Consider the following 13,150-nt stretch of genomic DNA (forward strand, 5'->3'; position numbering starts at 1 on the left):
AGCTCCAGATTGTCTCATCTTTTACAATATAAATTCCCATCCTTGTCAAGAAATACAGATATTGAGAAAAGAGAAAATCAAACCTAGATTCTGCAGAACCAAATTAAATTATCTTGTTTCATGTACCTGAGCTATCTTGGGAGTAAAGCTGTTAGTCATACTCTCTCCCTCCCTTTCAAAATAAACTGGAGCTGGATCAATTTCTTTTAAAGATTAGTAAACAGAATTGACATGAGCCCTATAAAGTTCTATATAATGAAAATAGCAATTCTTCTAAAAATTCAGATTAAAAGTATTTCCTGAAAATTGATTACAAAAAAGAAACATTATTTGGAATCCTAAAACTCTAGAGGCAAGAGCTCATTGTTGTTATGTAAACTTAGATGGAAAAGACTGTTTAAAGAATAAGAGAAGATAACAAGGAGAAAAAATATACAATATTTTCAAATTTACATTGAAGACAAATTAATAGATTGGACATTACTGAAAATTGAATCCGTGTTGTAAATCATAAATTTCAAATTATTGGTATACCGCTATATCCACTGGCCACTTGAAGGGTTGAAGAATTGTTTGCCCAAATGTCCATGGTTTTAGTAATTTCCAGGAACTCTTCAACACTTGCTATTTATTCATGATGATGGACAAAATGTAATGTATATGTTCCTAAGATATTATGCCTTATTTTTCTGTAAAATGTTTTGAAAAACTGCCTTTACAAGGCATGAGTTCATATTATATCAATGGATTAATAGCCTTGAAAGCATGTTGACATGAACTACTGCTTCATCCAATAGAAGTTTATAAAAATGCATGCATAAAGCTTAAATTTTCCTTCATAAACTTCTGTACAGCCATTTAAAATTTTCCCTTATAATGACATTTTCACAAACTTAACCACCATATATTTTATCCAAGTCTTTCTGTTTTAAAATGAGCAAGTTTGTTAATCCTCTGAAATATGTCTGCAGTCACTACCTCAACAGTGAGATCTTAGTTCCTCTTTAATTATGAATGAAGTTTGAAGGTACATGTAAATTAACAGTAAACATTTCTTGTATTTTTTTTAATTAACAGAGGAAACACTTGTTCCATTCACAAGGCTCTACAGTGTTTTCATTCTTATTCTAATTCTCATTTTGAATTTGTACACTTTTGTATTAATTACCTATGGACTTCTAATTTGAATATTTCTTTGCCTTCATTTTTTATGCTCGATTTCTCCTAGGTATCTCACAGATGAACCTGGTAGAACATGATCATAATAGTTATGCTTTATAAGAAATAACATGAATTCTGTGTCATAGGGTTATCCATAAATCATTTACATTGTGTCTAGAAGGATAGTGTTTTGTTTTGATTATTCTTGAGACCATTTGCTCATATGGAAAGACAGGTCTGAGTGATGAGTTATCCTTAAGCTAGTGAGAGGGAAGGGCACAGATCACAATGATTCATCAGAATAAAAAGACATGAGTTTTGATCAAGCAACAATAGATATCTACTTCAGAGAGTAAAAACCTTTAAATATTAAGGAAAGTTGTGCAAATGAGGGCTTGCACAAATATTTTTTTAATTATGGTTGGACACAACACCTTTGTTTTATTTATTTATTTTTATGTGGTGCTGAGGATCGAACCCAGGCCCTTGCACACGCTAGGCAAGCATCTACCGCTGAGCCATAACCCCAGCCCTCTTAAAGAGAAAAAAATGCTTTTTTGCTTATAATAATAAACAAATTGTATCATTTCGTAGGTTTATGCACCTTTAAGACTAGGTTTTTGGACTTAAAATTTTTATGTCTTCTGAGAATTTGAGAGAATCATGAATAAGTGAACCATGAGACAAATCAAGCTCAAAATTTAAAATACAAGGAACTCTTCAACAGCGAGTACAGAAACAGTCTTGTTGACTTTGAAACTCTTTTTTTTTTTTTTAAACTTTTTATTGTTGGTTGTTCAAAACTTTACAAATTTCTTGACATATCATATTCCACACTTTGATTCAAGTGGGTTATGAACTCCCACCTTCACCCCATACACAGATTGCAGAATCACATCAGTTACACATCCATTGATTTACATATTGCCATACTAGTGTCTGTTGTGCTCAGCTACCTTTCCCATCCTCCACCATGCCCCCCTCCCCACCTCTCCCCTCCCCTCCCTTCCTCTCTCTCTACCCCCTCCACTGTATAACCCTGAGGGTCTCCTTCCATTTCCATGCAATTTCCCTTCTCTCTCCCTTTCCCTCCCACCTCTCATCCCTGTTAAATGTTAATCTTCTTCTCCTGCTCTTCGTCCCTACTCTGATCTTAGTTACTCTCCTTATATCAAAAAGACATTTGGCATTTGTTTTTTAGGGATTGGCTAGCTTCACTTAGCATAATCTGCTCTAATGCCATCCATTTCCCTGCAAATTCTATGATTTTGTCATTTTTTAATGCAGAGTAATACTCCATTGTGTATAAATGCCACATTTTTTTTATCCATTCGTCTATTGAAGGGCTCTTATAGTAGCTATCTCTCCTGCTCTTAAAATATGTGAGAGCAAGTGGAGAGGGTCAAGTGTAATTTATACCAGCAGCCTTCACATGCTAGTCAAGTAAGAATAAGATAAATTAAATCACCATATTAGTGTCAGTCATTGTGATCTGAAATTTTTCTAAGAACAGTTTGGTGGTACTGTATAGGAAAATTAGAATTTTATTTTTTCCTTGAAAAATATCATTCTCTAGCTTGGTAACTGAGCCCATTATGCCCTACCATCCCGTATGTAGGACAACTATAAAAACTTTAACAGGGCAAATAGTTTGTCTTTTTTTTTCCTAATATTTTCTTAGTTGTTGGTGGACCTTTATTTATTTTTATGAGGTGCTGAGAATCAAACCCAGTGCCTCACACATGCTAGGCAAAGCTCTACCACTGAGCTACAACCCCAGTAAATAGTTTGTCTTAATGCAAGGACATAATGATGTATATATGTAATTATGTATATATGTAATGAAATACATATATTACGTTTTTATTCCTAGATTTTCAAGGCAAAAACCCAAGTCTTTAGAATCCATTTTTAGACTTTGCATGTAAAATATATAGGTGCCACCTGGTGGCCAAAAGTACTACTAGCTTTATTTCAGGTTAAGCTACATCAGGAATTAAGCACTGATTTCCATTCTTTATCTGCTTTCACCTTTCAGAAATATATGACTGTTTACTAAAATAGACTAACTAATAAATTAACAATAACCTCTCTAAAACAAATAACAAATGAACAAAGCAAAAAATATAAGATAGCATAGTATATTTGACATGATTTGTTGTTATTTTTCTTTAATGACTTAGGCTTCTTTGATAGTATCCTAAGAAAAATTTTTATATTAAATATGCTTTTGCCAATTCTTGTTTTTTTATCTTTATTTTATTTTATTTTTTATACCTTTATCTTATGTACTTATTTTTACATGGTGCTGAGGATCGAACCCAGTGCCTTACACGTGCTAGGCAAGTACACTACCACTGAGATACAACCCCAGCCCCTTGCCAATTCTTTTTTAACAACCATAACTGATGCCATATTTCTTCTACCTGTGTTATTTACTAATCATGCAATCTTGGTTTTCTTTGTCATAGGGGGCTATTTTCTTCTAGTGCTATTAGTGATCTGTAGGCCATCTGACCTCTTCTATTTTAACTATATTTCAAAACTAAAATATTTTCTAGAATGTTGAATGTTAACTTTGCTAAGAAGTTTGTTTTGAAGGACCTAATGTTTTTTCCTATTGAAATTTATGTGTATTTATGATATGATGATTTGAAGTCTCTAATAAGTATTCAACATACTTAAATCCTAAGAAAATTGATTACAGCCACGTGGGGTGGCACACTTATAATCCCAGCGACCCAGAAGGCTGAGGCAAGAAGATAGTGAGTTCAAAGCCAGCCTCAGCCACTTTAATGAGACCCTGTCTCAAAACATTTTTAAAAGGCTGGAGATGTGGCTTGGTGGTTAAGCACCTTGATTTCAATCCTTTGTACCAAAAAAAAAAAAGAAAGAAAGAAAGAAAAGAAAAAGAAAATTGATTAAATTATCAAATATTTCTGGAACATACATTACATATATATAGTGGGGGAAATATTGGTCATATATTAGGAAATTTTCATGAAGGAGTAGGCATCTAAAGTAGCTTGAAATTTTCTTGTCACATTTTCTTTCTATTCACTTCAATTTATTTACCCTCCTAAAGTGAAAGGGAATAAAAAAGTTTAAAAAGCATATATATATAGAGAGAAATAGACACATCAGGTATTATAAGTATTAAGGAGAAGCATGTAGATAAAAGTAACAAGGATTAGGCTGCAAGTGTAGCTCACTGGTGTTTGAAGGCCCTGAGTTTAGTCTCCACCACTGGAGGTGGAGGGGTGGGTTGCAGGCATTGTGGTAAATGAGTAGCTGTTTCAGTATACAACAAAGATTTGGTGGATCATTTTGTACTTAATTCAAATTGATGTGTATTGAAAAACAGCAATGAACAGTGCTTAGGAGTAACTCTTTTTAATTCTTGGTCCTGTTTGTGTTTTCTAATGTAAATACAAGGTTGTTGGTTTTGTTATTGTTTTTGTTTTGTACTATTTTTCAGGCAAATGATACTGACAGGTTGTGTGGCATTTGCACGTCATGTTGGACCAACACGTGTAGAGGCTGAACTTTTACCACAGTGTTGGGAGCAGGTAAATTAACTATACTAGATTTTGCCTTAGCTGTTATATTTGAATTTATTATAAAGGTTTATATTGTTTTTAAATGCCATTAGGAAATTTATGGAATGTAAATTATGCAGCTATTTCTATATCTCAACATAGTGATTTACAATTGCTAAAGGATGCTTTGGAATATTTTCCTTTATGCACTCATTCAACAAATACTTATGAAACACTAATTTCAGTGCTAAGTATTTGTGTAGTGACTAGGGATATAGTGGTGAACAGAAGAGACATCCTAGTGGGAGATTAGAGTTAACAAATAATATGCTATCTTGTAGTGAATATACCATGAAGAATGATAAAGCAGAAGAAGGGTTAGATAAACATGAAAAATGCTTTCCTAGAATGGACGGTAAGAGAAGGGATCTCTGAGAAAGTGATGGTTAAGCAAGAATCTGAATGAAGTAAGATGAAAGAAGTACAAAGGGCCTGAGATGGGAATATGCTTGATGCATTCAAGGACAAACAAAAAGTAAATGTGTGTGTGTGTGTGTGTGTGTGTGTGTAAATAGAAATGTATCTTGTATATACTGTATACTTGTATATAATATAGATACATTTGTATAAAGAGTAGACCTTTTATATGGGAGGTTTGTGTATTTATAATTTAACTCATTTTATTAGCGGTACTTTAATTTTGTATTGAATTTTGGCATTTCCATTCCACTTTAGAACCTGGAATTACTGACTTTTTAGATGATGTTTAGATCATTAAGCACCTTATTTTTCCACCTTAAAAAAAGATAGATTTCTCATTTATGGAGACAGATTTTATGGCCTTGTTTACAATAGTATAGTGAGTTTCTTAAGAAAAATAATGATCTCTGGAATATCACTAATGTATGTAGTCATTTAGAGCTCTACTCCTAATTTCTTTGGTCATTTTTCCCCCCCATTAAATATGGTGGATCCACTAGGTTTAGTATGTTAAGTGAACAAAACATATAGCAATAATTACCTCTAACAGTGTCATACATCTATATATTATAGTGAATACTAATATAGGCTGAGGTCTAATCAAAGTCAAAATTAACTTGGATATATAATATATGCAACTTTGAATTTATAATTATATATACAGTTATAAATATGTACATTTTAACAGTTTTTTATTGTTTTTTTGAGAGAGAGAGAGAGAGAATTTTTCAATATTTATTTTTTAGTTTTCAGTGGAGATAACATCTTTATTTTATTTTTATGTGGTGGTGAGGATCGAACCCAGTGCCCCGCGAAAGTCAAGCGAGCGCGCTACCACTTGAGCCACATCCCCAGCCCAACACAGTTTTTTAAAGTTAATTCTAATAACATATAGCTAGCCCATTTAAAGTATACAAATTAGTGGTTTTTGTATATTCGCAGTTATATATTCACCACCACAGTCAATTTTAAAATACTTTTATTACCCTAAAACAAACATTGACCCCTGAATTTGGTTCTCAGTGAGGACTATTTTATGGTTTCCTTAGAATTCCATATGAATGTTAGGATTAACTTGTAGATTTTTACAAAGAGCCTAGCTGGAACTTTTATAAGAAACTCATTGAATCTATAAATTAATCTGGAAAGTATTTCCATTCTAGTAAGTCTTCTAGCCTGTGAATTAAGGTAACTTTTTTATTTATTTGGGTCTTTTAAATTTTCTTTCAATAATGGCTTGTAGTTTTCAAAATGTAGTTCTTTTTTAAATTTATTCCTAAGTATTTTATTATTTTTGTTACTATTATAAAATGGATTATTTTCTTAATTCTATTTTCAGTTTGTTCATTTCTAATATGTAAATTACAATTGATTTTCGTATGTTCATTTAACTTGGAGACAAAAGAAAAACAAAATGAAACTTTATATGTACCATATTCTGACATTCAAAGCATTCTTGTTTTTGAGGTAACTGTATCTGGATTAAATTTAATTTAGAGATGTCAGTTATAAACATCTCTACCACCACCTCTTCTGTAACATGAATAAACATGGATATCAGGGATCTGTCTAGCCATCTACCTCAAGTTTGTTGCCCAGTAGATTACTATATAATTTCTTTTCTTAATTTTAGGCATCCAATACATTATTGAATTATGTCACCTTTTCATATGGGAATATGAGAACAGATATACTTCTTTTCCAGTCAAAGAAAGATTTATATTCTATGAAGAAGACATACGGGAACAAAACCCAGTATGTGTCCTTTCTTTTGTTATTTTTTGTTATGGTTCAGTGTAGTCATAACGATAGCAAAACTGCATCAGTTTGCATATGCAAACAAAAAATAAAGTCTTCTTCCTTTAAAAAGAAAATCATGGTTCTAGTCCATCTGGTTAAATCATTGATTAACTTATGTCCTAACTCTTTAGCTAAAAAGACTGGCATATATTATGGACCATATCTATATGATCCAGAAGCTGGATTTTGCAAATTAAAAAACTGTGATGCTGTTGCTAGAGAAAGGTTCTGATTTCTCCTGACATCCTAAGGGAAGTCTAGTCTTAGGGAAACACATAATTTCTAGACACCTTGCCAAATTTTCATCTTTGGTTTTCCCTTTTTTCTTTAACAGATGACCCCTGTGACCTCATGTTTAGGCTCTCCTTGATTCCCTTATTCCTGATCCAGGTATAGCCACACAGGGATTCCCAGAAGTGGAAAAGGAAGAAGCTTGATTGCGTTCTTAACAGGATTTGTGGTGAAAAGTAATTCTCTGTTGGAAGAAGAGAGGGTATGTTATTTATGCTTGATTTATTTATTTTTTGCTCTAGATTAATCACAAATACCCAGAAAGACGACTACTTGTGGCGGAATCCTGTGGAGCATTGGCACCTTACCTTCCTGTAAGAATTGTCACTGTTTTTTTTAAAAAGTCTTTTCTTTTATAATAATAGAGAAATATACTTTCAAGTGTCTTATACATTTTAATCTAAATTCTTTTAGGCATGCTGTCTTAAAAAGAGAAGGAAAAAAAATGGAAAAGCTCATATTAATATTGTGTGGTGGACAGATAGGTATATTACTGCTGGTTTTGCATGAGTATAAATATATTAAACTGTATTACCAGAGTGGACTGGGAAACCTGGATACCTGATCCTTTCAGAGAGGATCATGAAATGAAACTATTTTCATCATAATAAAACTTTTCTTAAAAATTTTTATCACATGTTGACGTTTATATTGTTGGTACCAAAGCAGTATTGGGCAAAAAATGTTCATGCATCAGCACTATCAAAACACCGCTCCCCCAAATGTGTACTAATAATGATTCACAGCCATACTTTGGCACAATTAGCCAATTTCACTTAAAAGGGAGCTGCTCAATCAGTAAAATTATTTTTACTAAATTTTGAACCTTTCCTCTTTAATACTCTATAAGACAAATACAGGGTATTTGTAGAAAACCCATTTACTGTGTACTGAAATCTAATGGCTGTTTCCAGAAAAGTACTTGTGAAGTTGTTTGGGCTGTGAATTCAACTAACCCCTTTTTCCCATAGGTCACCAATTTTTTTTTTTTTTTTGGTGGAACCACTGACAGTTAAGTTGTAGCTATTCAGACTTAGGTACGTGGCAGATATTTTCGTTTTTGTGAAGTGAGCCTGTCACTTCAAGGAAAACAGTCAGATAACATTTGTTACAAATGATGAAATTGGAGCTTTTAGATGAGTTCTAGAATTTTAGAAAACTTGTGTCTGCCACTGTGAGCTTGACAACTTCTAAATATATATAGACTCTTTGATGAGATTGTGGAATTTTTTTGGTTATATAATTAAATGTGTCAGTATTTTTAAAGTCTGCATAATGTTATGGTCCAATTTTTTCCCAAATAAACAATGAAAAGTGTAGAGACAATAAAAATCAGATTGACAATGGAATTTAATGCATAAAAAAGTGTTTGTTATCATGGAGACATTTTTATCTGAAAAGCCTAGTAATATACTTCTCTTCCTTTTTAATGACACCTTCTGTGAGGTCATCTTTTCTTTAAATACTTCAACCAAAACAATGTATCACAACAAACAGAGTGCAGAGCAAATAAGAGAACTGTCCTTAATCAGACATGAAAGAAGCTTGGGATAATATATAAAACATTCTTCTCACTGATTTTTGTTTTGTGTTGTTTTATAAACTGTCATTTTAATGAAAATATTATTTACTATTTATTCATTTAATGAGTTCTTACTTTTTAAATTAATTGATATATTAAAATCTTTTAGTTTTAATTTCTAAGCATGGTAACTAAATGAATATTACCCACCCAAACAAAAGCTACCAGAGGTTCTTACTAATTTTAAATAAATAAATGCTTTCTGCCACCAAAAATATTGAGAACCACTGGACTGTTATGCTTTTATTGGATTTACTGGACTCGTATGCCTTCCCATAGGTCCTTGTTCCTTTAAAAGGGAACAAGGTGGCATCACAATTATTTTAATTTAAATACTTGAGACACTGTAGCCTGTATACCAAATCTAGCCCATTGCTTGTTTTATAAGTAAAGTTTTCTTGGAACACAGCCACACCCATTTCTTTATGTATCCATCTTTGGTTGCTTTCTTGAGAGTTTGATTGGAAGTTCAAGCAGAGGAGCACTACAGTTACTTACATACTTAGTACCAAACAAAGGTCCTCTTCTGGTGTGGCAGGCAAGCCAATCCTACACACTTCAGTGCCCAGGAACACAAGCTTTCCAGGCTTAGTCACTGAGAATATTCACACCCACATGTTCAGACCCCTGGACTGCTGGTCTCATGAGCTGCCATATTCAAAGGAGAAGCCAGTTGGGCTCCCTTTTCACTTTTTAGGCCTGAAACCCCCTGGGCCCCATTGTCTCTAGATGAAGATCTTACCTCTGAAGGGAGAGAGAATTATGAGGAAGGGCTAGTCCTGGAGGAAAATGCCTCACTGGATAGGAAGAAGGAGCAGGAAGCTGAAAATTAAGGAACATGAGCAGATGGAATCCCAGAGGCAGCTGTCGGAGGCAGAACAGAAACTGGAGTTGACTATTGAGGAATTAGGGAGCTGCAACAGAAAAGTGAAGAAATGGAGAATCTACAGAAGCAAATTGAGTCCCCCTCCAGATTCCAGTTCTGTATGGCTACAAGAAGACACAACCCCCAGCTCTCACCCCACAGCTCCTTTCCCAGAGTGGGCCTACATGCTCTACTCCATATATGACTATTTATCATCATTCCTGGGCCATGGGCCACCTCTTCTGCCCTACTGGCCTTTGGGACCTCAGCCATCACCCCTGCCTCCAACATTTGTATAACCATTTTGAAATGTGAAGAGGACATTGAGCTATGGTATACATGCTGTGGCTATGAAGTAATTGAGAACATTGAGATCTGGGTGTTTTTCCCTGTCCAGTTCTACTCCTCTCTCTTTGATCTATCACAATGCAATTTCTAACAAACGTTTTGCAGCCATTAAGGTGGGGGGGGGGGGAAATTGTCCTATTCTATCAGGGAAAGTCATCTTCTCTGATGGAGCACCCCGCTTTGGGAAGGGTGCACATCGTAGTAAGGGAGGAAGGAGACTCCTGCCTAGTCAACCAGATTAGCCAAATCAACCCTAGTGATCAGTGAGAGGACATGTTGCAGCCAGCAGCTGTCATATCCAAGTTTATTTCTTACTACAACTGCAAAGTTGAATAGTTACAACAGAGATCTTTTTATATTCTCAAAAACCAAAAGTATATACAATCTGGCCTTTTATAAAAAGTTTGACAACCCCTGCTTTATAGGGACATTTTTGTAAGATTGTTCTTTTAAAAGGCTACAAGAATTATACACTAGTGCATGGGCTATTTAGTTGCATTTACTCGAAATTTCTGGGTTGTTTTTTGGGGATTTTGCTTTTTGTTTTGCTTTTTTGCTTGTTTTGGGGTTTTTTTTTTTGGTTATGAGGATCTGACCCAGGAGTGCTTTAACACTGAGCCCCTTTTATTTTTCATTTTGAGGTAGGGTCTCACTGAGTGGCTGAGGCTGGCCTCAGACTTGCAGTCCTCCTGACTAAGCCTCCAGAGTAACTGGGATTATAGGTGTGTGCCTTCACAGCCAGGTCTCTGTGCATTTTAAAAATTACTTATATTGCTAGTTATCTCTGCCTCTTGCTTCTTCCATCATTTGCATTTTTTATTTGTGACAGTTTCATATTTATCCTAACCAAAATAGCATGGATTTATAATCCTATTAATAATACATTGGAGTTCTTCATTTCTCATACCTTCACCAGAGACAGGAATGATGGATTTTTTTTTTTATCCTTCATTTAATGGGAGAAAACTGGTATCTTATTGTTGGGATAATAACAATAGGAACATACAAATGCTTAGATGAGTTGGAATACCCTATTATGTATTGTTCCAGATCACATGAGCATCACTTTTTTTGTAAAGGGTAAGTAAACTGTTCCACTCTTGATACTGGAATACTTAGCGGTCTTAATAGACATAATATTTCCTCACTGGATCTTGTACTGGAGCAAAAACTACAGAAGTTCCTTGGTGCAATCATGCCTTAAATAGAGTAATCCTACTGATCTGTCCCCTAGACGAGGGTCCCTATAGCATACTAAAACTTATAATCATTATTGACTGCAGCCCAGATCAATGTAAAACTGAAGTTTGCTTACCTCCCTTTCTTGCCTTGTGCTAACGCCAACCAAGAATCCCTTTGAGATCCTTTGCATTGTTTTTAGGGCAGTTTTTAGCCTAAAAGGTAAATTCAAAGATTGTGCTAAAAGGCATTTTCTAAAAGTGTTCAAAATTTACTAAAATTTACTCTTGTTTCTAAAAATTCAAAACAAAAACCAAACCTTTAAAAAAATGTCAAGCACTGGTCTGCATACCTCATCAAGCTATAAATGTATGAAAATTGTCACCTCCTCCACCTTTAATCTTGTTTTATTCTGTTACACGCAGAACTGATCTACATTAGTTTAGGTTTAAAGAATTTTATGAATCAACCAAATTGTAATAATAGTCCAAAGTAGGGTGGGCGGGGCACGCATTTGAATTTTGATAACTCTGTATCTTAACCTCAGCCATTAATTACCCTAAAAGATTTCTTAATATAACTGGAAAAAAATATTTGTGTGGGGGCTGGTGGTATAGCTCAGTGGCAGAGTGTTTACCCAGCATGCATGAGGCCCTGGGTTCTCTGTGCAGCACTGCAAAAGAAGAAAAAAAAGAACCTGTGTGACATCAAGACATTATGTTTGACCTTATATTAAATATTAAAGTAGCAGTGCATTGCTATTCTATATTTTAATTTTTTCTTTACTTCTTCAAAATAATAAGAATGCCAGGATTTTGTATTTCTTCATCCTATCTCAGGCAGATGTTCCAATTTCCAGAGTAGTTGTCTCCTGTTATAATTCTCAGCACTCTTCTCTGAATTGAACAAATAGTGGTAAGAGAATCATGGTCCATTTGCAACAGAGTGTTGACTTTGTTGATTTGTTAAACATGTCTGATAGAATGTCCTGTAAGGATTTGAAGGATTTTTACACTTAGTAAAGGTATAAAAACATGCTGAAAGATAATGCTGAATTCAAGATAGGTGTTTTTACCTCTAAAGAGAAAGGGTAGAGAGAAGGACCAGGGAGAGAACAATATTTTGGATATATCTACAGTGTTTTATCTTTGAAAAATAAAAATTTGAAGCAAATACAGAAAAATAATAATGTCTTTTTATCTAGATTTCAAACACATAAGTGTCTGTTATTACTTCCTTTTATGTTTTAATGGAAATAAATAGTAAAAACATTTTGTTTATTTTCAGAAAGAAATTCGTAGCTCCTTGGTTCTTTCAATGTTGCAACAGATGTTAATGGAAGATAAAGCAGATTTAGTAAGAGAAGCAGTGATCAAAAGCCTTGGAATCATTATGGGATACATTGATGATCCAGACAAATATCAACAAGTATGTGTTTTTTATAATGAACCTCTTTTACCCCATTATAAAATTCCAAATAATACAATTTTGCAAATCTCTGATTCAGATACTTAATCTATAGTACGAATGATAGGTTTGTCAACTTTAATCAGTTGGGAATAACTGTTATCAATCTTGCAACTCAGAGGAAAGACTGCTGTGATTCATTTATACTCTGTCAGCACTTTGTCGAGAAGTCAGCAACATGTATGCCATGTTTTCCATACCTTCTTTTTGGTTTGGTCATCAATAGATATGTAACATTTAAAAAAATCGGGAGGGGGTGATATTATGAATAGCTTTCTATCTTGTTTAAAGCATTTTCCAAGTTTCTTAAAATCTGTATTTCTTATTTTTATTAAGCTTTTTGGAAAGTTTATTATTTATTTATTTTTTAGTTGTATAGATGGACACAATATCTTTATTTTATTTTATGTGGTGCTGAGGATCGAACCCAGGGCATCA

General features: G+C 33.9%; 1 protein-coding gene across 6 annotated transcripts in view; it reads left to right on the top strand.

The window, feature by feature from the left end:
• Nucleotides 1-13,150, top strand: part of Relch (RAB11 binding and LisH domain, coiled-coil and HEAT repeat containing) — a 99,999-nt gene that overhangs the window by 46,275 nt on the left and 40,574 nt on the right. For all 6 annotated transcript variants that reach the window (XR_006848150.2, XM_046428188.2, XM_046428187.2 and 3 more), the window contains 3 exons: nucleotides 4,640-4,730; nucleotides 7,514-7,585; nucleotides 12,533-12,673. Coding sequence is in view for 5 of the 6 variants with exons in the window: in XM_046428188.2 (XP_046284144.1) it covers nucleotides 4,640-4,730; nucleotides 7,514-7,585; nucleotides 12,533-12,673 (304 nt within the window). In the remaining variant the exon portion in view is untranslated. The remainder of the gene's footprint in view (nucleotides 1-4,639; nucleotides 4,731-7,513; nucleotides 7,586-12,532; nucleotides 12,674-13,150) is intronic.

This window comes from Marmota monax, unplaced genomic scaffold (genome assembly GCF_021218885.2).
Source record: "Marmota monax isolate L192 unplaced genomic scaffold, Marmota_monax_Labrador192_F-V1.1 WCK01_AAM20220418_F8-fsc00201, whole genome shotgun sequence".
In the NCBI taxonomy this organism is placed as follows: domain Eukaryota; kingdom Metazoa; phylum Chordata; class Mammalia; order Rodentia; family Sciuridae; genus Marmota; species Marmota monax.